At 40.4% G+C, this 23,026-nt stretch overlaps 1 protein-coding gene across 1 annotated transcript; it reads left to right on the top strand.

Moving 5' to 3' along the window:
- The first annotated feature begins 1,761 nt into the window (after window positions 1–1,761).
- On the top strand, window positions 1,762–3,525 carry LOC124667299 (bZIP transcription factor ABI5 homolog). Its single transcript, XM_047204603.1, has 4 exons — window positions 1,762–2,790; window positions 2,904–2,975; window positions 3,057–3,086; window positions 3,193–3,525. Exons 1-4 carry the CDS (start codon window positions 1,762–1,764, stop codon window positions 3,283–3,285), a joined length of 1,224 nt encoding a protein of 407 aa, XP_047060559.1. The 3' UTR covers window positions 3,286–3,525.
- Window positions 3,526–23,026: the final 19,501 nt, after the last annotated feature.

Raw genomic sequence — 23,026 nt, 5'->3', positions numbered from 1 at the left:
CATGTAAGAGTTCAATATATTAATAATTATCCAAATTGATGCAAAAAAATGTGGGACATGTACTTGATTTATCTGATGTGTGTCATTTAGAAATATGACCCTAAAGATTTTTTTTACATATAGGAATTTGATTACTATATGACGTCCATGCTTTGTAACTTTCATTATTTAAGAAACTATTTTGGATATATGATCTATTGATAGCATGGATGGTCAGTACCCCATGTCCAAACCAGGTTGAGATAGTGATCGATAAACTATGTAAATATGCAATATGAATGAGTTCAATTATTGGAAATTTACGTAATTTATGCATTAATTTTCATGGTGCATATGTATTGTATCTTACTACCGATGCATTAGAGTACTCTTTACAAAGAGATCATATAGATACATGACTCACTCGGGACGTAAAGGTGCAATGCAGTCTCGTGGAAATCTAGAGAACTCATGGGTTACAAAATTGTGTGGGGGCATATATGATATGTTTCCGTCAATATTGATTACCCCCATTTACTAGTGATATAGAAGTATAATTTAATGATGCATCCATCAATTATATAAATATTTAACAATATTGTAAGAATTATCCAAATTGATGGGAAACGGGCTGATGCATACTTGATCCATCTCTAACAGTGATGTGTGTCATGTAGAGATTATGACCCTGGAGATTTTTTTTGCATATAGCAATTCGATTATTATTATTATATATTTGTCCATGCTTTGCGATTTTCATGCTTTAAGAAACTATTGTGCATATGTGATCTATGTATACCACTGAGTGTTAGTTTCCCATGTCCAAACCATGTCGAGATAGTGATCGATAAACTATGTAAATGTGCAATAGGAAGATAAACTATGAAAATGTCAAGTGTTTCAATTAGTTAAAATTTAAATAATTTATGCATTAATATTCATGGTGCATATGTATTTTATCTTACTATCGATGTGTTAGAGTACTTCGTACAAATAGATCATATAGATACGTGAGTCACTCGGGGAGTAAATGTTTAATTCAGTCTCGTGGAAATCTAGAGAACTCATAGGTTACAAAATTGCGTGGGGGCATTATGTAATTCAGTGTTGATATAGAACTATATAATTTAATGATGCATCTATCAATTATATAAATATTTACCAAGACACATTTGGGATTGTTTTTTCCAATGAATGCTCTTATAGGAATAATGGCGAACATTGAAAGAAATATATACAATATTTGGTATTTCATCAATGTGTGTCCGATATTTATTATCTATGTTGTCGCTTTACTGGTGTGGGTAACAAGTACTCCGTATATCAAAGATGAATATTGATTTCGCTTCATATTTACGCATATATACTCCGAACAATAACAAGCACAAAAAAAGGAGTATAGAAGATCCAGGAAATTGGCAAGAAAATATGGCACAAAGCAAACTTCCAAATTTTGCAACGTCCACCCTCCATCCATCTACATGTAACCGGTCATGAATACCGAAGCTAAGCACATCAATTGCATACCTTTTTAATCAACCACATGCGACAAACACCACCCACCTGAGTTTAATTGCTCTGATGCAATTAAGAACCAATCTTAACCTTAATTGCTTCTTTATCTGTGTTAATTGCTTCTTTATCTGTTTTATTAATTGCTTCTTAATTTCCTGCACATGACAGGCTATATATAGGGGGGTGGTGCTTCAGAACTGAAGCACACACCACAAACAAGAAAGAGTGTACTTTGCAAACTGATCGAGATCTCAACTGTGAGATACGATGGCGTCGGAGATGAGCAAGAACGGCGTGAAGGTCTCCGACGAAGAGGTCACTTCGCACCAGCGTGACCAGAGCATGGGTGGCGCCGATGGCGGCGACTGTGAGGAGCAGACGGCGCCGCTGGCGCCGCAATCGTCGATCTTCGCGCTGACGCTGGACGAGCTGCAGAACTCGCTGTGCGAGCAAGGGCGCAACTTCGGGTCCATGAACATGGACGAGTTCATGAACAACATATGGAATGCCGAGGAGTTCCAGGCGGCGACGGGCGCCTGCGCGGCGACGGAGATGGAGGTGGCCGCCGTGGCGGGTGCCGATGGGATGGCAGGCGCAGGAGATGCCGGAGGAAGCGGCCTATGCCGGCAGGGATCGTTCGCCTTGCCGCAGCCACTGTGCCAGAAGACGGTGGAGGAGGTGTGGGCCGAGATCAACAAGGAGGCACCGGCGCACGCCACCCATGCTCACCCCCAGCAAGCCTTGCCGCCGCCTCCTGTCCAGCCGCCGGTGGGAAACGGCGTTGGCGTTGCTGTCAATGACCGGCAGGGGACGCTGGGCGAGATGACGCTGGAGCAGTTCCTCGTCAAGGCCGGCGTGGTCCGAGGCTCCCTCGGCGGCGCCCAGGCGCCCCCTATGCCGGTCGGCATGGTCCACGGGCCGATGAATCCCATGCAGCAGGGGCAGCAGCCTGGTCCGATGATGTACCAGGTGGCGCCGGTTAACGCCATGTACCCGGGGATGGGTGATGGTATGGGTTTCGTCCCGAACGGGTACGCCGGGATGGCCGTGGTGCCGCCGCCGCCACCATCTCAGGGCGGGGTGGGAATCGTGAGCCCTGGGTCGTCGGACGGGAGGAGCGCCATGACGCAGGCTGACATGATGAATTGCATGGGCAGCGGGGCGATGATGGTGGAGAACGGCGCCCGGAAACGGTGTGCACCAGAGGACCGGCCCGGCGAGAAGACCGTGGAGCGTCGCCACCGCCGTATGATCAAGAACCGCGAGTCGGCTGCACGATCCCGTGCCAGGAAGCAGGTATCCGTTATGTTGCTGCCAAATTGTTCGTTTTGCTGTGTGCAATACTGCAATTCACGTCTCACGCGGTGTCGATCGAGTTGGTAACACTCTTTGTATTACAAATGTTGCAGGCGTACACCGTGGAGCTTGAAGCTGAACTGAACCACCTCAAGGAGGAGAACGCTCGTCTGAAAGCTGAGGAGGTACTGACCAGTGAGAACAAGAGAAGATTCAGTTATTTTTTCTTCTTGCTGTTGCTAAACTTCTTTGATGTTTTGTTGCAGACGAAGATTCTGTTGGCCAAGAAGCAGATGGTACATTCTGTCATTTGCCAATTGCTTTGCTTGCAGCACGCTGAAGTATTAAAACAGTCAATGTATGTGTGCTGATGAACGCCTTGTGGTCTCGTGATTTTTGCAGCTGGTGGAGAAGATGATAGAGCAGTCAAAGGAGAACGCAAAAGCCAAGAAGGACGGCGCCCGGCCGCGCCGCTCCGGCAGCTGCATCTGGTGAAATGGAGACGAAGGTCGACCTGCCATTCGGCATCCAGAGCCGTACCGGCGGGAGGAGGAGCAGGACTTGCGTTTCTGCCGTTACTATTTTCCTTGTTCCCCGACATAGCTAGTAATGTAGCCGTAATTGTGGTGACGACAGTAGTAGCATCTTTTTCTTCTTCTTTTTGAGCGGCGGCAGGAGTATCTCAGTAAGAACATGTAAACCAGCGAAGGCCCACATGCCCGTGTTGATTGGGGCAACCAGATGAACTTATGTCGCTGTTACAGGTGGTGATGGGTTTGTAAGAAACAACAGAAGCGATGAGACAATAGCTTATAGATATATAAGTATGTTTATAATGTGTAGATGCGTTGAACATGATGCGATGCCATGACTGTTGCTCAAGCCTTTCATTCGGATGTTTGCCATTGCTCACTTTCTGAAGAAGTGGAGACGGCACACAGGTTCGACTGCATTACTGCGTAGTGTCAATTCAAAACGGTAGTAGGATTTTCTCTGATTTTTTTAGAACAAGTACTCCGTAGGATTTTCTCTGAAAATCATGGCGAATGACGATACTACCAACTTGGGCTAGATTTAGGCGGGGGAGACTGGGGGAGACTTATATAGGATCAGATCATTAGGTGAGATGGTAAGATCTGTTCATAAAGATCATAATAATAAAATGCGAAAAATCTGGAAAAAAAAAGTTTACAACATACCTACAGTCTGTATTTACAACTCCAAAAAAAATTACTAGCTCAAAACAGTACCTACATTTAGAGAAACAAAAAAGGCAAATTCCTATCTAGAGCCAGATCCTACCCAAGTTGTCCCCAGATTTAGGCCCGGACCCAGGTTTCGTGTGGTTTTTTGGTTTTCTGTCTTTTTTTCCTTTTTGTTTGTCAGTTTTTTTAACTTTCAAAAGCACGAACCTTTTAGTTTTAAACTTTTTGTATGTTTGAACTTTTTCAGATTTTAATATTTTTTCAAAAAAATTGTATTTCTTTTATTTTTATACTTTTTTAAAACAATGATGATTTTTTTATCTGATCTTATTTTTGAGGGGAAGCCACCGCGGTGGATTATATTAATTGGGAAACACGGATACATCGTTTGCAATTATATCAGCAATAAACTTAGGAGGATCATACTTCCATATTTGGGGATTATCCATCGCCTCCCTAGCTAGAACATGAGGTGTAGACTTAGACTATCTATATGAAAATGTTCAAAAAATACATCAGTAAACTCTTTTCAAAGAAACAAGCAATCTTCGTAGATAGTAGCCGCAGGTCCTGTGTATGGCATCCATTCTTCATCACATCAGTAACTTAAACATAATCTGAATTTATACATTGGCATCGATTCTTCCTTGTGTGCAGGGTTAGTTTCTTTCGTTGGTTTACGCTTTCGTGTGGTTTTTTGGTTTTCTGTCTTTTTTCCCTTTTTGTTTGTCAGTTTTTTTAACTTTCAAAAGGACGAACCTTTTAGTTTTAAACTTTTTGTATGTTTGAACATTTTTCAGATTTCAATATTTTTTCAAAAAAATTGTATTTCTTTTATTTTTATACTTTTTGAAAACAATGATGATTTTTTTATCTGAACTTACTTTTGAGGTGAAGCCACCGCGGCGGATTATATTAATTGGGAAACACGGATATATCGTTTGCAATTATATCGGCGATAAACTTAGGAGGATCGTACTTCCATATTTGGGGATTATCCACCGCCTCCCTAGCTAGAACATGAGGTGTAGACTTAGACTATCTATATGAAAATGTTCAAAAATTACATCAGTAAACTCTTTTCAAAGAAACAAGCAATCTTCGTAGATAGTAGCCGCAGGTCCTCTGTATGACATCCATTCTTCATCACATCATTAACTTAAACATAATCTGAATTTATACATTGGCATCGATTCTTCCTTGTGTGCAGGTTGTATCCACCACTCTACTTGAAGTAGACGCATCATGGGCCACACCAATGAAGTCCGATAAGAGTAAGATTTCTCTCCTTTTTCTGTTATGCTTTTGAAAACATCTAATTCTTTAAAAATCTAAAAGTTTAAAATTAAAAAAATCAGATTGAAAATGTATGAATCAAAAATACTAAAATTTAAAATGTTCAAACTCGAATAGTTCAAGTTTTAAAAGTTTGAAAAAAAACTAACCAACAAAAAGGAAACAGGCAAAAATACCAAAATAACAAACGATACCGAAGAAAGAAACTTAAAGAACCAAAAAAAAAAACCACGCCGCCTTACTAACGGGCCCGGCCCAAATCAACCCCGGTTGTGCGGCGCGCGCCAGATAGCGCCCACACTGGGCGAATAATAGGATTGGCCAGGCAGGCCCCCGTTCACACACGGCTTTGGTTTGCTTTCTCGACGCCCGTCGTCGTCGATTTTGACAAAATTGACCTAAATATGGAAATATCTAACCTAGTTTTAAAATATTTCACAAAATAACCTTTTGCTTGGATCCACACCACACGGAGCCATGCTCAGTATCACGGCTCCGTCTCAGGTGGAGCCAAACTGAGAAGCACGGCGTCGTCCCAGGTGGAGCCAAACAAAATAGCACGGCTTTTTTCCGAGTGGAGCCAAGCTTAGAAGTACAGCGTCGTCCCAGGTGGAGCCAAGCTCAGTAGTACGGCTCAGTCCCATGTGGAGCCAAGGTCCTTAGCCATTTTCTACAGACAATTGGGAGTGGTTCATGCACCTAGTGAGGACCAAGTTTATTGAACCAACATAGTGGTTTGCATCATCTCGAACCGCCACCAAGGGATACCCAAGACAATTATTTTGTATTTTATGCTTATATCCATTTAGATGGCTATGTGTTCAAAATTGTCACTGATGGGCGCTTAAACCTCTGCTCCGACAGACAATCTCCCTACAACCTAACCTTATCAGAAGTGACTTCGAGTCACTGATGCGTGCGAAACCCGTCAAATGTAAGGTGCTCCGCTAAAAGTACTTATTGGGCGCATGTGAGAATTTTTGTGGTGCCTCCGGATCCTCTCCTGGTTATTATACTGACGGTTGGTTAATAAACGTCCCTCAGTTTGTTGCGATTTTCTAGAGAGTCTAGACGCTCTTCCGGTCTGTGTTTGTGAGCGACAACCTAATGCTTGTTTATACTAGATCGCACTCACGAGCCCAAACTGTTGAGGAAGCACATTGCAAAAATAAATAGACTAATATAACAAGGATAGATGACAAAATCTATGACAAGTTATACATCATCATAAAAAATAATATCTCAAATTGCCGAGGAAGCACATTGCAAAGATAAATAGAATAATATAGCAAGGATAGATGACAAAATCTATGACAAGTTATACTTCATGATAAAAAGCATCTCAACCTTGAAGCACATTGCAAAGATAAATAGAATATATAGCAAGGATAGATGAAAAAACCTATGACAAGTTATATTTCATTATAAAAAAGTAGTTTATGTGTTAACAAATTGCAAAGAAAACCCTATAAAATACAAAACATATAATATGTCTTCCATCACTCTATTCTATCACCGCAATGGTGATAGAGAGCTAATGAGTGCATTTTTAGCATGTTTTTGCATTACTATTTTATCAAGTTATCTTCAAGTAGTGGTAGGATTTTTGTTTTTCACCGTGCTACCGCGACCTTTTATGCTTGTCTACACAGGATCTTAAAATAATAAGTCAATAATAAAATATCAATGAAAACTGACATTTTATAGCATTTTGACGTGATAGAAATCATTTTTGCACTTAATAATACGCCTGGGCGAAAGGACAATGCGAGGACAATTTCCACGGATTGTAACGGGCATCGGTACGGGCAGAGCCCGCCCGTACCGTCCGCCCGTACCACCCTCCAGGAACACTGTCTCGTCAAATACTTTTACCTCCCGCAGACGGATCAGAGATCAAACACACACAGCTCCGCAAAACCGAGAAACACCGCCCTAGATCAGATCTCAAGAATGAACTTTGGAGGAGACAAGATCTGGGCTGCTACGTGGATCCTCGGAGAACAAGGCATCATCCCCTTCATCATCATCAACCGTTGCACCTTCATCATCATCATCCTCCAACCATAGTTGTAATCTTGATTGCTATTGTGTAGTTGTATTCGAACTCATTATATTCCTCTAATTCATTCCACAAGATTATGATGATGTTCTTGATTGTCTCCATGTGTGAGTATTCTTATTAGTTCTTGGGGAGATGGAGAAACCCTAGCATGAATATGAGATGAATCTAAGATGATCTGTAGTTTCAAGTATTAATGTGTGTTAGTTTTCTCTCGTGTTATTACATGTTGTGCACCATGTAATATTGCCTATTGGTCTTGAGAGGGAACTACTCTTCGAAGTGTGGTAAAGAGAACGGCGAGAAGTGACATTACCGTATCGGCGCTTTGACACATGAATAAGGGGGATAAGAGGGATTCATAAAGCTCATATCGATGACCATGTGGTACGCTCCTTAATAGCACTAGTCCATATGTGGCCGCAGAAGGCTAGATGTTGTTGTTATTTAGAGATGCGATGACCGATGGCTTTCTGAGCGCATCTTATTACGGAGCTCTCCCACACACAACATGCTTGAAAGCATATTTCAGCTTGATTAACATGAGTCCTAGTGCTAGAGGTGGATCCAATAAGCCCTGAGAACACTTTGTCTTATAAAGTTCCAACCCTTTTTATATAACGTTTTTACTGCTTTATTAACTTTTCCTGCAACCATTTACAACACCCCTTTTTAGTATTTTGAGATTAGAAAACAATTATTAGGTTATCTTTAGTAGAAAGTAGCAAGGGATATCAAGATCATTACTAGTAGCTCCTCGTGGTTGGATGCTCTTAGTTTGAAACTAGCTACAACTGATCTGTGTACTTGCAGTCATCAAGCTATTTTTAGGCGCCCTTGCAGGGGGCTCAACGCTTTTGGTCTTTATTCTTAGTTGCTTATCTATTATTGTTTTTTTACTAAATTTGTTTGATATAGTTTCAGGTAGTACCATGCATGGATGCTCTTGGGCTTATGAATAATCTTGATGCAGCTGAATATCTCGGAAGATTCAACCGAGGGTTCGTTAAGGAATTCCCAAATGGGAACGACATTGAATATCTATTCATCCAGGTGTTATTGCTATTATGAAGAAGAATAGTTTTGCAGGAGATGATCCCAATGAGGATCCTTATACTCATTTGCATTCATTTACTGAGTTGTGTTGGACAATCAAATTGAGAACTATACTGATGATGAACTTAAGCTTAAATTGTTTAGTCAATCTCTAACTAACACTGCATTATTTTAGTATAGAACTTGCCCTGTAGAAAAGATTGATACTTGGGAGAATCTTAAGAAGAAATTTATATTTTGGTTCTAGCCCAAAGTCAAGTCCGCGGAAGCAAGAAGAGATATAACCAATTTCAAGAATCGCCGCGGTGAAAGCTTAATGAGAGCCTATCTCAGGTTCAAAGGTACTGTTAAAAATGTCCCCATCATGATTTACCACCTTGGTATGTTTTACATGACTTTTATGGAGGACTAGAACAAGATAATAAAAAAAATTAGATTTGTTATCCGGTGGATCTTTCATGGAACTCACAGCCGAGCAAGCTTGGATACGTCTAGATAAATTTCATAGAAATAGAGTACCATGTGGCTTTAATCTTGGAAGTGAGGGAGAGATAGAAATTAAACATGACTGTCTAAATTCTTATAAAAACACCGCAAAATTAAAAGAAACGCCTAATGAGCTTAATCTTGATGATGTTATGTTATTGGATGTTCTTCAAGCTTTTACAGAATTCATTGAAGTACCAAAGAAAGAATGGCTCAATTATACTCCGCCACCTCAAGTTGTTGAAGCAACGCAAGTTGAAGCTGAAGTGCCCAAAGTGGTACCCATTGAAATGTCGTCTTACAATGAGCCACCACCATTCACAATGACAGCGTCAAGGCATATCGTAGCGCAATTTCTTGCTGAACAAAACGAAGAGGAGGAAGAAAGGTAAGAGCACAAGCGTTTGATACGTTGCAAACGTATCTATAATTTTGATGCTCCATGCTTATTTTATACCAATTCCAACATGTTTTATAGGTACTTTGTATCATATTATGTCATTATTTGGGCTAACCTATTAACAAGTGCCACAGTGCCAGTTCCTGTTTATTATGTCTGTTTATTGCAGAAATAGTACAAAAATGAAAGTGCTCGGAAAAATTTGGAAAATTCACCAAAATTCTTATTCACCAGAGGACTCCGGGAGCCAGAAGGGGAGTGCCGGGAGAGCCACAGGGTGGCTACGCAGGGGCCAGGCGCGGCCTGGTCCCTAGCCGCCCCTGGCCCATGTACTGGCGCCTCGTGCACCTCCTCGCGTCGCCTCTTCGCCTATAAGAAGCTCCTGACTCTGAAAGTTACGAGGCTTAACTTTTCCATGGAAGCAGAGTTCCGTAGCCGCCGCCAACGCCGAAACCAAGTTTCGGGGGACAGAACTCTGTTCCGACACCCAGCCGGAGCGAGGAAGTGCCCCCGGAGCCATCGTTATCGACTTCACCGCCATCTCCATCGCCTTGGCTGACTCCCATGATGAGGAGGGAGTAGTTCTCCCTCAGGGCTGAGGGCCGTACCGATAGCCATGTGGTATGTATCTCTCTCTCTTGTGATGTGATCTATATGTGATCATGAGCTTTGTAATCTAGATGTTGTTATGCTACTCAAAGTGGGCTTTACTTATGTGGTATGCGGAGACCCCTTGTCCCACGTGTGTAAAGGTGGAGTGTGTGCACCGTGTGGGTCTTTTAGCCTATATTTCACAGAATACTTGTTCACTGATTTATGATTTGAGTTGGATGTCTCTATGAAATTATGGTGGGTTAGTACCTCCTATGAATGCTCAAAGTGACAGCGTGGGGTACTCATTAGTACTTGGGAATATATCTTTAAGGCATGCTTTTGCATTCCTACACAATGAATTAGTGTTCGTTATCCAGCCGGAGAATACTTCGGAGTAGTATATTGAAGTGCTTATATTTATATCCAATTATGATTGCATTGTTGAGAGTGACCGCTGGTGAAAGTATGAGCCCTAGGGCTTGTTTCCGAATACTGCAAACACCGCTTATTTACTGTTTTGATGCATGTTTATTTCCTGCAATATTTATTTCAGATCGCAATTACCGTTTACTACCATCTATACCACCTGCGTTTTAATATCTCTTCGTCGAACTAGTGCGCCTATACATCTAACAAGTGTATTAGGTGTGTTGGAGACACAAGAGACTTCTTGCATCTTAATTGCAGGATTGTTTGAGAGGAATATCTTTTACCTCTGCCTCCCTGAGTTCGATAAACCTTGGGTGTTCCACTTAAGGGAAACTTGCTGCTGTTCTACAAACCTCTGCACTTGGAGTCCCAACACTGTCTATAAGAATAGAAGGGTGCGTAAACATCAAGCTATTTTCTGGCGCCGTTGCCGGGGAGGTGAGAGCTTGAAGGTATTTTCTTTAGATTCTGCAATTTTATCTTTTTGTTTCTTGTTTTTATTTTCACTAGTTCGGCTTAATGGAAAACATAAACATAATTATGAAACTTTTCTATCATGATGATTACAATGATATTAGTATGGATTCTTTGAACATCATTATTGCTAATGATATGGAAAATTCTAAGCTTGGGGATGTTGGTATTGATGAGCATGATATTTTTAGTCCCCCAAGCACGGAGGAGAAAATTTTATTTGATGATACTATGCCTCCTATATATGATGATTGCAATGATGAATATGATATTTTTAGTACACCTACTATTGACGAGAAAATCAATTATGATTTCAATATGCCTCCTATATTTGATGATTATGGTGATAAGAATAATAATGATAGCTATTTTGTTAAATTTGCTCCCACTACTATTAATAATGACTATGCTTATGTGGGGAGTAATAATTATATTATGCAAGTGAATCATGATAAGAATGTTTTATGTGATAGTTATATTGTGGATTTTATCAAGGATGCTACTGAAAGTTATTATGAGAAAGGGAAACATGGTTATATGCATATCAATAATATTAAGTTTCCCCTCTTTATGTTGAAATTTTTGAAGCTCCACTTATTTTGTCTTGCTATGCTAGCCGCTTTGTTCTTCATTGACTTGTTTTTCTACAAGATTTCTCTGTATAGGAAGTGGGTAAGATTTAAATGTGTTTCATATTTGCTTCTTGATGCCCTCTTATTGTGCCTCAACTCTTATATATATGCGAGCATCATCAAATTACTGAGCCCATCTTAATGGTTATAAAGAAAGAACTCTTGGGAGATAACCCAAGTTTTTATTCTAGTTTTTGTTTTGTTTTGTTGAGTCTTGGAAGTTGTTACTACTGTAATGACCTCTCCTTATCAGTTTTATTTCGTTTTTGTGCCAAGAGTAACCTCTGATTGAGAGTAAGTTTTATTTAGGGAATTTGCAATTTTGTTTCTGTTTCTCGACTATCGCGAGAAAAATTCGCATAAATCACCAGAACGTCACCTTGAGCTGAAAATTTACGAACGTCTTCCCCAGGTTATTATCTAACTTTCATTAGTTCTGAGTTTTTCGAGATTCGCAGCGTAACTCCCTCGTTAAAATTCATCTTTACGAACTGTTCTGTTTTGACAGATTCTTGCACTGTTTTGCATTTGCACATTTTCGCCCATCTTTTTGAGTTCTTTTGATCAGAGAACCTTATTGAAGTTGTGCTACAGTATCTGATGCATATTACATGCCTTTCATATGTCATATTGAAGTTTGTGGGCTTGAATATATTTCTATAATTGCACTAACGCTAATGAGATTCGTGATGAGTTTTGTGTGAAGGAAGTTTTCAAATATAGGGAGAGAAGAATGATGCAAATAGATGAACGATGGACAAAAGATTAAGCTTGGAGATGCCCCCGTGGTAACCCCAAGAAATATTCAAGAGGTACAAGCGTCAAAGCTTGGGGATGCCCAAGGCACCCCCTCTTCATTAACAAAAAGCACGAGATCATTTTTCAATGCGCTATATTTTTATTGCTTCATGCATTATGTGTTGTTCTTGGAGCGTCTTTGTTTTATGTTTGTTTTGTTCTGTTTGCTGTAATAAATAGTGATAGCATCATTGTGTGGGAGAGAGACACGCTCCGCTTTAATTGCATACGAACGCTCTAGTTTTCATTTTCATTGTTTTGTGAGCGTTCTATTTTTCGAGTACTTCGTTTACTCTGAGTTTTCACTCATATTTTGTTCAGAGCCTGTTAGTTTGATTCATTTATGTTTGAATAGCTCTCTGGTCCTTTTTATTTATCATCCTTGAGAGTGGTTTCAAATAAGTTGATTGGTGTTGAAAGAGTAGAGAAAAAAATTCTTCGTGCATTATTAGATGCAAATGGAAGCTTTATAGACCGTGGCATTTATTTTAGCATGACATGTTAGATGTTTTTGCAAGCTTACCAATTATGTGAGTATCGTGAATCGTTTCAAATAGCTGAGAGTGTTTATTGTGCCATTAAAAGTTTCATGCATTGTTTTTAGTATAGAAAGCATTTTATAGTGGCGAAAACATTCCCCTGCAAATGTTTCAATTGGGTTGACTTGGCGCATGCTTGCACCATGTTGTGACTGTCAAATAGTCAATTTTGCCTCTATGATCATTTAGTTTTTAACTTGTGATATCACTTTATGCTTTGATTTCGTTTTGTCGCTATGCATGATTATGGCCATTATTGCTCTGTTAGACAGTCGCATCCAATCTTTTTGCTAGCCTCCATTTGTACTGAGTATGAGCTCTACTCGTGCATCCAACCACCATAAACCAAGTTGTTCTAGGTGTGTTCGCCATATCTACCTATTTTTTGGTATTTCATTGCCACTTCGCAAGTGTTTACTTATGTGCTACCTTAAAATTTCAAATCACTATCCGTTTTTTGTAACTTTTTGCTCATGGTAAATTGTGATTTTAATTCTTATAATGCTTGTTGTGCGGTAACCATGCTGACATGGGGACGCCTTCATCATATCCTTTTGTTGATTATCATGTGAGTTCCTATGCATACTCATCTTGGATGAAGTAAATGTGGTAAATTTTCCATGAGTTGCTTTATGCATAATTGTTAGAGAAGAGCATTGGACCGCTAACAAAAGCCATGCTTACATGGTGGAAGTTTCAGCTGGACTAAAATGCCTCAATATCATGCGAGATAATATTTTTGTTGAATGCTTAAAGCATTAAAAAAGAGGTAGTCCATGTCTGCCGTCTTTGTTTTCCCGGTATGGATGTTCTGGTTGAGATATTCCCAAGCTGAGATATCATAAGTGGAATTGTCTCCTAGAGCCTTTGTACAGGAAGCAAGGAGGTACCCCTTTGTGAAACTTTATAGAAACATATGCATACGGTGATAATCTTTGGGAACACGAACTAAATATGCCGAGGTGTGAGTACTATTAGTATATTGTGCATGAGACAAACAGTTTTATAAGAATTCCAATTGCATGCAATATTTTTCACTACCGTTGACTTGAGTGCACTTCTCAAATTACATTTTTTATATCTCTATGATTTCAAAATGAAAAGCTCTAGCACATGAGTAATTCCACCTTCCTCTCAAAGAGAGACTTTCTTTTACTTCCATGTTGAGTCTCCACTTTCTTGCTATATGCACCTTCTTATGAGAGCATAGTTGTCATTCTTAGTTTAATGTGCATGGTCCCAAGATTTTATTGATTGATTCATGATTATGGTATGACTTGTCTCAAATTACTTGTATCTAGTCACCCTTGAACTTTAAAGGTGTCCAAGCATTTATGTTTTGCTTTCAATATGGACAAGCTGAATACCACATTGTGTTTCTTCTATGATCTAGACAATCACTTTACTTTTCATGCACTTTATACATTGTCTTTTGTTTGATTTTTTTCATGATTCCAGCATGGTTTCTAAGTTCATTGCAATATTATATCTACCATGTTGATGTTATTATTATCCCACCTCTATGTGCTTTTACAATTGCATGACCATGGTTGTGTGATAGCATGTCACTTCAAAAATTATTTTTGTTATCACTTACCTACTCGAGGACGAGCAGGAGTTAAGCTTGGGGATGTTGATACGTTGCAAACATATCTATAATTTTTGATGCTCCATGATCGTTTTGTACCAATTCCAACATGTTTTATAGGCACTTTGTATCATATTATGTCATTATTTGGACTAACCTATTAACAAGTGCCACAGTGCCAGTTCCTGTTTATTATGTCTGTTTATTGCAGAAATAGTCCAAAAATCTGGAAATTCACCAAAATTCTTATTCACCAGAAGACTCCGGGAGCCAGAAGGGGAGTGCCGGGAGAGACACGGGGTGGCTATACAGGGTCCAGGCGCGGCCTGGGCCCTGGCCGCCCCTGGCCCATGTACTGGCGCCTCGTGCACCTCATCGCGTTGCCTCTTCACCTATAAGAAGCTCCTGACTCTAAAATTTACGAGGCGTAACTTTTCCGTGGAAGAAGAGCTCTGTAGCCGCCGCCAACGCCGAAGCCAAGTTTTGAGGGACAGAACTCTGTTCCGGCACCCTTCCGGAGCGGGGAAGTGCCCCCGGAGCCATCACCATTGACTTCACCGCCATCTCCATCGCCTTTGCTGACTCCCATGATGAGGAGGGAGTAGTTCTCCCTCGGGGCTAAGGGTCGTACCAGTAGCCATGTGGTCTGTATCTCTCTCGTGATGTGATCTATATGTGATCATGAGCTTTGTAATCTAGATGTTGTTATGCTACTCAAAGTGGGATTTACTTATGTGATTTGTGGAGACCCCTTGTCCCACGTGTGTAAAGGTGGAGTGTGTGCACCGTGTGGGTCTTTTAGCCTATATTTAACAGAATACTTGTTCACTGATTTATGATTTGAGTTGGATGTCTCTATGAAACTATGGTGGGTTAGTACCTCCTATGAATACTCAAAGTGACAGTGTGGGGTATTCATTAGTACTTGAAATTTATCTTTAAGTTGTGCTTTTGCATTCCTACACAATGAATTAGTGTTCGTTATCCAGCCGGAGAATACTTCGGAGTAGTATATTGAAGTGCTTATATTTATATCCAATTATGATTGCATTGTTGAGAGTGACCGCTGGTGAAAGTATGAGCCCTAGGCCTTGTTTCCGAATACTGCAAACACCGCTTATTTACTGTTTTACTGCATGTTTATTTCCTATAATATTTATTTCAGATCGCAATTACCGTTTACCATCATCTAAACCACATGCGTTTTAATATCTCTTCGCCGGACTAGTGCGCCTATACATCTAACAAGTGTATTAGGTGTGTTGGGGACACAAGAGACTTCTTGCATCTTAATTGCAGGATTGTTTGAGAGGGATATCTTTGACCTCTGCCTCCCTGAGTTCGATAAACCTTGGGTGTTCCACTTAAGGGAAACTTGCTGCTGTTCTAAAAACCTCTGCACTTGGAGGCCCAACACTGTCTACAAGAATAGAAGGGTGCGTAGACATCATCATTAAAAGTTAGTAATGAGGAACTTACTCATGAAGCTACAAATGAAGAAAGTGAGGTAACAAAGGAAGGTATCTTAGCTATGTTTGCACATTGCAACATAGTTGAGCTTGATTCCGAAGCTTCACAGTTTGTAGAAGGTATGGTCAAAGCCACATGTGCGGGTAAACCTGTTTTGCCTTGCACTTTAGGTGGATCCTCTTACTATGGATTTTGTGCTATTGGTACATCCATTAGTTTATTCCCCAGAGATTTTACTTTAGTATTCAAGATGAACTTGAGCATTCACAATTAGAAGACACATATATGTCAATAAATGCTAGCTGATAAGACTCTTATAGTTCCTATGTGAGTAATAAAATATGTGCCCATTACAATAGGACCATACACTTATCCCATTGATTTTGTTGTTATTGATATGCCAATTGATTCTTATTGTCCAATCATTTTTGCAAGAACTTTCTTAAACACTTCAGGAGCTACTATTGATTGTAGGAAGGAAACTATCTCTCTTAAGTTTGGGGAGGAAGTGATGAGTTTCCATTTCTCGAAGTTCACTCATAAACCAATTGTTGAAGAAGAAGACTTCGAGGAGGAAGTTTATCTTGCTACTCTCTCCACAATACTTTACAATACTCATGAAGATGATTTATAGGCAAATTTACTTCAAAATGACGATAATATTATAGGATCAAGTCAAAATGATATCGAGGAATATTTGGAATCTGGGTATGCTTTGGATTACTTGAAAGGGTCAATCCCTCAATAGCCACTCATCGAATATTCATGGAGGATGGAGCCCAATGATACGTCTCCGACGTATCGATAATTTCTTATGTTCCATGCCACATTATTGATGATATCTACATGTTTTATGCACATTATATGTCATTATTATGCATTTTCTGGAACTAACCTATTAACAAGATGCCGAAGTGCCAGTTGCTGTTTTCTGCTGTTTTTGGTTTCGTAAATCCTAGTAACGAAATATTCTCGAATTGGACGAAATCAACGCCCGGGTTCCTATTCTGCCCGGAAGCATCCGGAACACCCGAGAGCCGCCGGAGGAGGGCCCCGTGGGCCCCGGATGATAGGGTGGCGCGGCCTGGGCCCTGGCCGCGCCAGCCTATGGTGTCGTCGCCCCTTCGACCCTCCGAGGCTGCCCTTTCGCCTATATAAAGCCCCTGCGTCGAAAACCCTTACGGAAGAAGCCACGGTACGCGAAACCTTCCAGAGCCGCCGCCATCGCGAAGCCAAGATCTGGGGGACAGGAGTCTCTGTTCCGGCACGCCGCCGGACGGGGAAGTGCCCCCGGAAGGCTTCTCCATCGACACCGCTGCCATCTCCACCGCCATCTTCATCACCGCTGCTGCTCCCATGAGGAGGGAGTAGTTCTCCATCGAGGCTCGGGGCCGTACTCGGTAGCTATGTGGTTCATCTCTCTCCTATGTACTTCAATACAATAATCTCATGAGCTGCCTTACATGATTGAGATTCATATGATGATGCTTGTAATCTAGATGTCATTATGCTAGTCAAGTGAGTTTTACTTATGTGATCTCCGGAGACTCCTTGTCCCACGTGTGTAAAGGTGACAGTGTGTGCACCGTGTGGGTCTCTTAGGCTATATTTCACGGAATACTTATTCACCGTTATGAATGGCGTAGTGAAGTGCTTATTTATATCTCTTTATGATTGCAATGTGTTTTGTATCACAATTTATCTATGTGCTACTCTAGTGAAGTTATTAAAGTAGTTTTATTCCTCCTACACGGTGTAATGGTGACAGTGTGTGCACTCGTGTTAGTACTTGGCGTAGGCTATGATTATGATCTCTTGTAGATTATGAAGTTAACTATTACTATGATGGTATTGATGTGATCTATTCCTCCTAACTGGCGTGAAGGTGACAGTGTGCATGCTATGTTAGTACTTGGTTTAGTCATGTCGATCTTTCATGCACTCTAAGGTTATTTAAATATGAACATTTAATTGTGGAGCTTGTTAACTCCGGCATTGAGGGTTCGTGTAATCCTACGCAATGTGTTCATCATCCAACAAGAGAGTGTAGAGTATGCATTTATCTATTCTGTTATGTGATCAATGTTGAGAGTGTCCACTAGTGAAAGTCTAATCCCTAGGCCTTGTTCCTAAATACTGCTATCACTACTTGTTACTGTTTTACTGCGTTACTACTGCTACGTTACTACTGCTTGTTTACTTCCTACAATATTACTACCATCAACTGCACGCCAGCGAGCTATTTTCTGGCGCCGTACTACTGCTCATATTCATTCATACCACTTGTATTTCACTATCTCTTCGCCGAACTAGTGCACCTATTAGGTGTGTTGGGGACACAAGAGACTTCTTGCTTTGTGGTTGCAGGGTTGCTTGAGAGGGATATCTTTGACCTCTTCCTCCCTGAGTTCGATAAACCTTGGGTGATCCACTTAAGGGAAAACTTGCTGCTGTTCTACAAACCTCTGCTCTTGGAGGCCCAACACTGTCTACAAGAATAGAAGCACCCGTAGACATCAAGCACTTTTCTGGCGCCGTTGCCGGGGAGGAAAGGTAAAAGGTACTCACACTCCGGATCTCGGCTACTAAGCTATTTTCCGGCGCCGTTGTAAGTACTCGAAGCTATTTCCTTTAGACTCTGCAATTGCGACATTTGGTTTCTTGTTTACACTAGTTAGGCATAATGGACAACAAAGAGCTTCTTATTCTATTTCCTGATTTAAGACATGGATGGTTTGATGCGAAAATTAAAAAACCCATGGAACATATTAATATGAATGCTTTGAACACTATTGTTGCTAATGCTATGGAAAATTCTAAGCTTGGGGAAGCTGGCTTTGATGAGCATGATATTTTTAGTCCCCCAAGCATTGAGGAGAAAATTTACTTTGATGATACTTTGCCTCCTATATTTGATGATGAGAGTAATAATGATAGCTACTTTGTTGAATTTGCTCCCACAACAACTAATAAAATTGATTATGCTTATGTGGGGAGTAATAATTTTATGCATGAGACTCATGATAAGAATGCTTTTAGTGATAGTTATATTGTTGAGTTTGCTCATGATGCTACTGAAAGTTATTATGAGAGAGGAAAATATGGTTGTAGAAATTTTCATGTTACTAAAACACCTCTCTATGTGCTGAAATTTTTGAAGCTACACTCCTATGCTTGTTACTTTGCTCTTCATGAACTTGTTTATTTACAAGATTCCTATGCATAGGAAGCATGTTAGACTTAAATGTGTTTTGAATTTGCCTCTTGATGCTCTCTTTTGCTTCAACTTCTATTTTTTGCGAGTGCATCATTAAAACTGCTGAGCCCATCTTAATGGCTATAAAGAAAGAACTTCTTGGGAGATAACCCATGTGTTTATTTTACTACAGCAATTTTTGTTTTGTTGAGTCTTGGAAGTTGTTTACTACTGTAGCAACCTCTCCTTATCATGTTTTTGTGCCAAGTAAAGTTTCTATGTGAAAGTTGATGTTATATTTGGGATCGCTGCGCAGAAACAGCATTGCTGTCTGTCACGAATCTGGGCAAAAGTCTCTGTAGAAAATTCGAAAAAATCTGCCAATTTACGAGCGTGATCCTCAGATATGTACGCAACTTTCATTAGTTTTGAGTTTTTCCATTTGAGCAAGTCTGGTGCCATTTTAAAATTCGTCTTTACGGACTGTTCTGTTTTTGACAGATTCTGCCTTTTATTTCGCATTGCCGCTTTTGTTAAGTTGAATGAGTTTCTTTGTTCCATTAACTTTCAGAAGTTTTGTGCAATGTCCAGAAGTGTTAAGAATGATTGTGTCACCTCTGAACATGTAAATTTTTATTATGCACTAACCCTCTAATGAGTTTGCTTGAAGTTTGTTGTGGCAGAAGTTTTCAAGGGTCAAGAGAGGAGTATGATATACTATGATCAAGAGGAGTGAAAGCTCTAAGCTTGGGGATGCCCCCGTGGTTCATCCCTGCATATTTTAAGAAGACTCAAGCGTCTAAGCTTGGGGATGCCTTGGGCATCCCCTTCTTCATCGACAAAGTATCAGGTTCCTTCTCTTGAAACTATATTTTTATTCGGTCACATCTTATGTACTTTACTTGGAGCGTCTGTGTGTGCTTTTATTTTTGTTTTGTTATCTTAGTTCTCTGAATAAGTTCATCCTTGTGTGGGAGAGAGACACGCTCCGCTGGTTCGTATGAACACATGTGTTCTTAGCTCATAATATTCATGGCGAAGTTTCTTCTTCGTTAAATTGTTATATGGTTGGAATTGGAAAATGCTACATGTAGTAGTTGGTAAAATGTCTTGGATAATGTGATACTTGGCAATTTTTGTGCTCATGTTTAAGCTCTTGCATCATATACTTTGCACCTATTAATGAAGAAATACATAGAGCTTGCTAAAATTTGGTTTGCATAATTGGTCTCTCTAAGGTCTAGATAATTTCTAGTGTTGAGTTTTGAACAACAAGGAAGACGGTGTAGAGTCTTATAATGTTTACAATATGTCTTTATGTAAGTTTTGCTGCACCGTTTCATCCTTGAGTTTGCTTCAAATAACCTTGCTAGCCTAAACCTTGTATCGAGAGGGAATACTTCTCATGCATCCAAAATCCTTGAGCCAACCACTATGCCATTTGTGTCCACCATACCTACCTACTACATGGTATTTCTCCGCCATTACAAAGTAAATTGCTTGAGTGCTACCTTTAAAATTCCATCATTCGCCTTTGCAATATATAGCTCATGGGACAAAATAGCCTTAAAAACTATCGTAGTATTGAATATGTACTTATGCACTTTATCTTTTATTAAGTTGCTTGTTGTGCGATAACCATGCTTACGGGGAACGCCATCAACTATTCTTTGTTGAATATCATGTGAGTTGCTATGCATGTCCGTCTTGTCCGAAGGATCTATCACCTTAATGATTGGAGCATGCAAATTGTTAGAGAAGAACATTGGGCCGCTAACTAAAGCCATGAATCATGGTTGAAGTTTCAGTTTTGGACATATATCCTCAATCTCATATGAGAATAATAATTGTTGCTACATGCTTATGCATTTAAGAGAAGTCCATTATCTGTTGTCCATGTTGTCCCGGTATGGATGTCTAAGTTGAGAATAATCAAAAGCGAGAAATCCAAAATGCGAGCTTTCTCCTTAGACCTTTGTACAGGCGGCATGGAGGTACCCCTTTGTGACACTTGGTTGAAACATGGCATTGCAAAGATCCGGTAGTCCAAGCTAAGTAGGACAAGGTGCAGGCACTATTAGTGTACTATGCATGAGGCTTGCAACTTGTAAGATATAATTTACATAACTCATATACTTTATTACTACCGTTGACAAAATTGTTTCATGTTTTCAAAATAAAAGCTCTAGCACAAATACAGCAATCGATGCTTTCCTCTTTGAAGGACCATTCTTTTACTTTTATTGTTGAGTCGGTTTACCTATCTCTCTCCACCTTAAGAAGCAAACACTTGTGTGAACTGTGCATTGATTCCTACATACTTGCATATTGCACTTGTTATATTACTTTATGTTGACAATATCCATGAGATATACATGTTATAAGTTGAAAGCAACCGCTGAAACTTAATCTTCCTTTGTGTTGCTTCAATTCCTTTACTTTGATTTATTGCTTTATGAGTTAACTCTTATGCAAGACTTATTGATGCTTGTCTTGAAGTACTATTCATGAAAAGTCTTTGCTTTATGATTCATTCGTTTACTCATGTCATTACCATTGTTTTGATCGCTGCATTCATTACATATGCTTACAATAGTATGATCAAGGTTATGATGGCATGTCACTTAAGAAATTATCTTTGTTATCGTTTTACCTGCTCGGGACGAGCAGAACTAAGCTTGGGGATGCTGATACGTCTCCGACGTATCGATAATTTCTTATGTTCCATGCCACATTATTGATGATATCTACATGTTTTATGCACATTATATGTCATTATTATGCATTTTCTGGAACTAACCTATTAACAAGATGCCGAAGTGCCGGCTCTCGTTTTCTGCTGTTTTTGGTTTCGTAAATCCTAGTAACGAAATATTCTCGGAATTGGACGAAATCAACGCCCGGTGTTCCTATTCTGCCGGAAGCATCCAGAACACCCGAGAGCCGCCAGAGGGGGGCCCTGTGGGCCCCAGATGATAGGGTGGCGCGGCCAGGGCCTGGGCCGCGCCCCCCTATGGTGTCGTCGCCCTTCGACCCTCCGAGGCTGCCCTTTCGCCTATATAAAGCCCCTGCATCGAAAACCCTTACGGAAGAAGCCACGGTACGCGAAACCTTCCGCAGCCGCCGCCATCGCGAAGCCAAGATCCGGGGGCAGGAGTCTCGTTCCGGCACGCCGCCGGACGGGGAAGTGCCCCGGAAGGCTTCTCCATCGACACCGCTGCCATCTCCACCGCCATCTTCATCACCGCTGCTGCTCCCATGAGGAGGGAGTAGTTCTCCATCGAGGCTCGGGGCTGTACCGGTAGCTATGTGGTTCATCTCTCTCCTATGTACTTCAATACAATAATCTCATGAGCTGCCTTACATGATTGAGATTCATATGATGATGCTTGTAATCTAGATGTCATTATGCTAGTCAAGTGAGTTTTACTTATGTGATCTCCGGAGACTCCTTGTCCCACGTGTGTAAAGGTGACAGAGTGTGTGCACCGTGTGGGTCTCTTAGGCTATATTTCACGGAATACTTATTCACCTGTTATGAATGGCGTAGTGAAGTGCTTATTTATATCTCTTTATGATTGCAATGTGTTTTGTATCACAATTTATCTATGTGCTACTCTAGTGAAGTTATTAAAGTAGTTTTATTCCTCCTACACGGTGTAATGGTGACGAGTGTGTGCACTCGTGTTAGTACTTGGCGTAGGCTATGATTATGATCTCTTGTAGATTATGAAGTTAACTATTACTATGATGGTATTGATGTGATCTATTCCTCCTAATCGGCGTGAAGGTGACAAGTGTGCATGCTATGTTAGTACTTGGTTTAGTCATGTCGATCTTTCATGCACTCTAAGGTTATTTAAATATGAACATTTAATTGTGGAGCTTGTTAACTCCGGCATTGAGGGTTCGTGTAATCCTACGCAATGTGTTCATCATCCAACAAGAGAGTGTAGAGTATGCATTTATCTATTCTGTTATGTGATCAATGTTGAGAGTGTCCACTAGTGA

Source organism: Lolium rigidum, chromosome 6 (genome assembly GCF_022539505.1).
Source record: "Lolium rigidum isolate FL_2022 chromosome 6, APGP_CSIRO_Lrig_0.1, whole genome shotgun sequence".
In the NCBI taxonomy this organism is placed as follows: domain Eukaryota; kingdom Viridiplantae; phylum Streptophyta; class Magnoliopsida; order Poales; family Poaceae; genus Lolium; species Lolium rigidum.
Note: the sequence above shows the minus strand (reverse complement) of the source record. Positions and strands in the feature narration are given on the sequence as shown.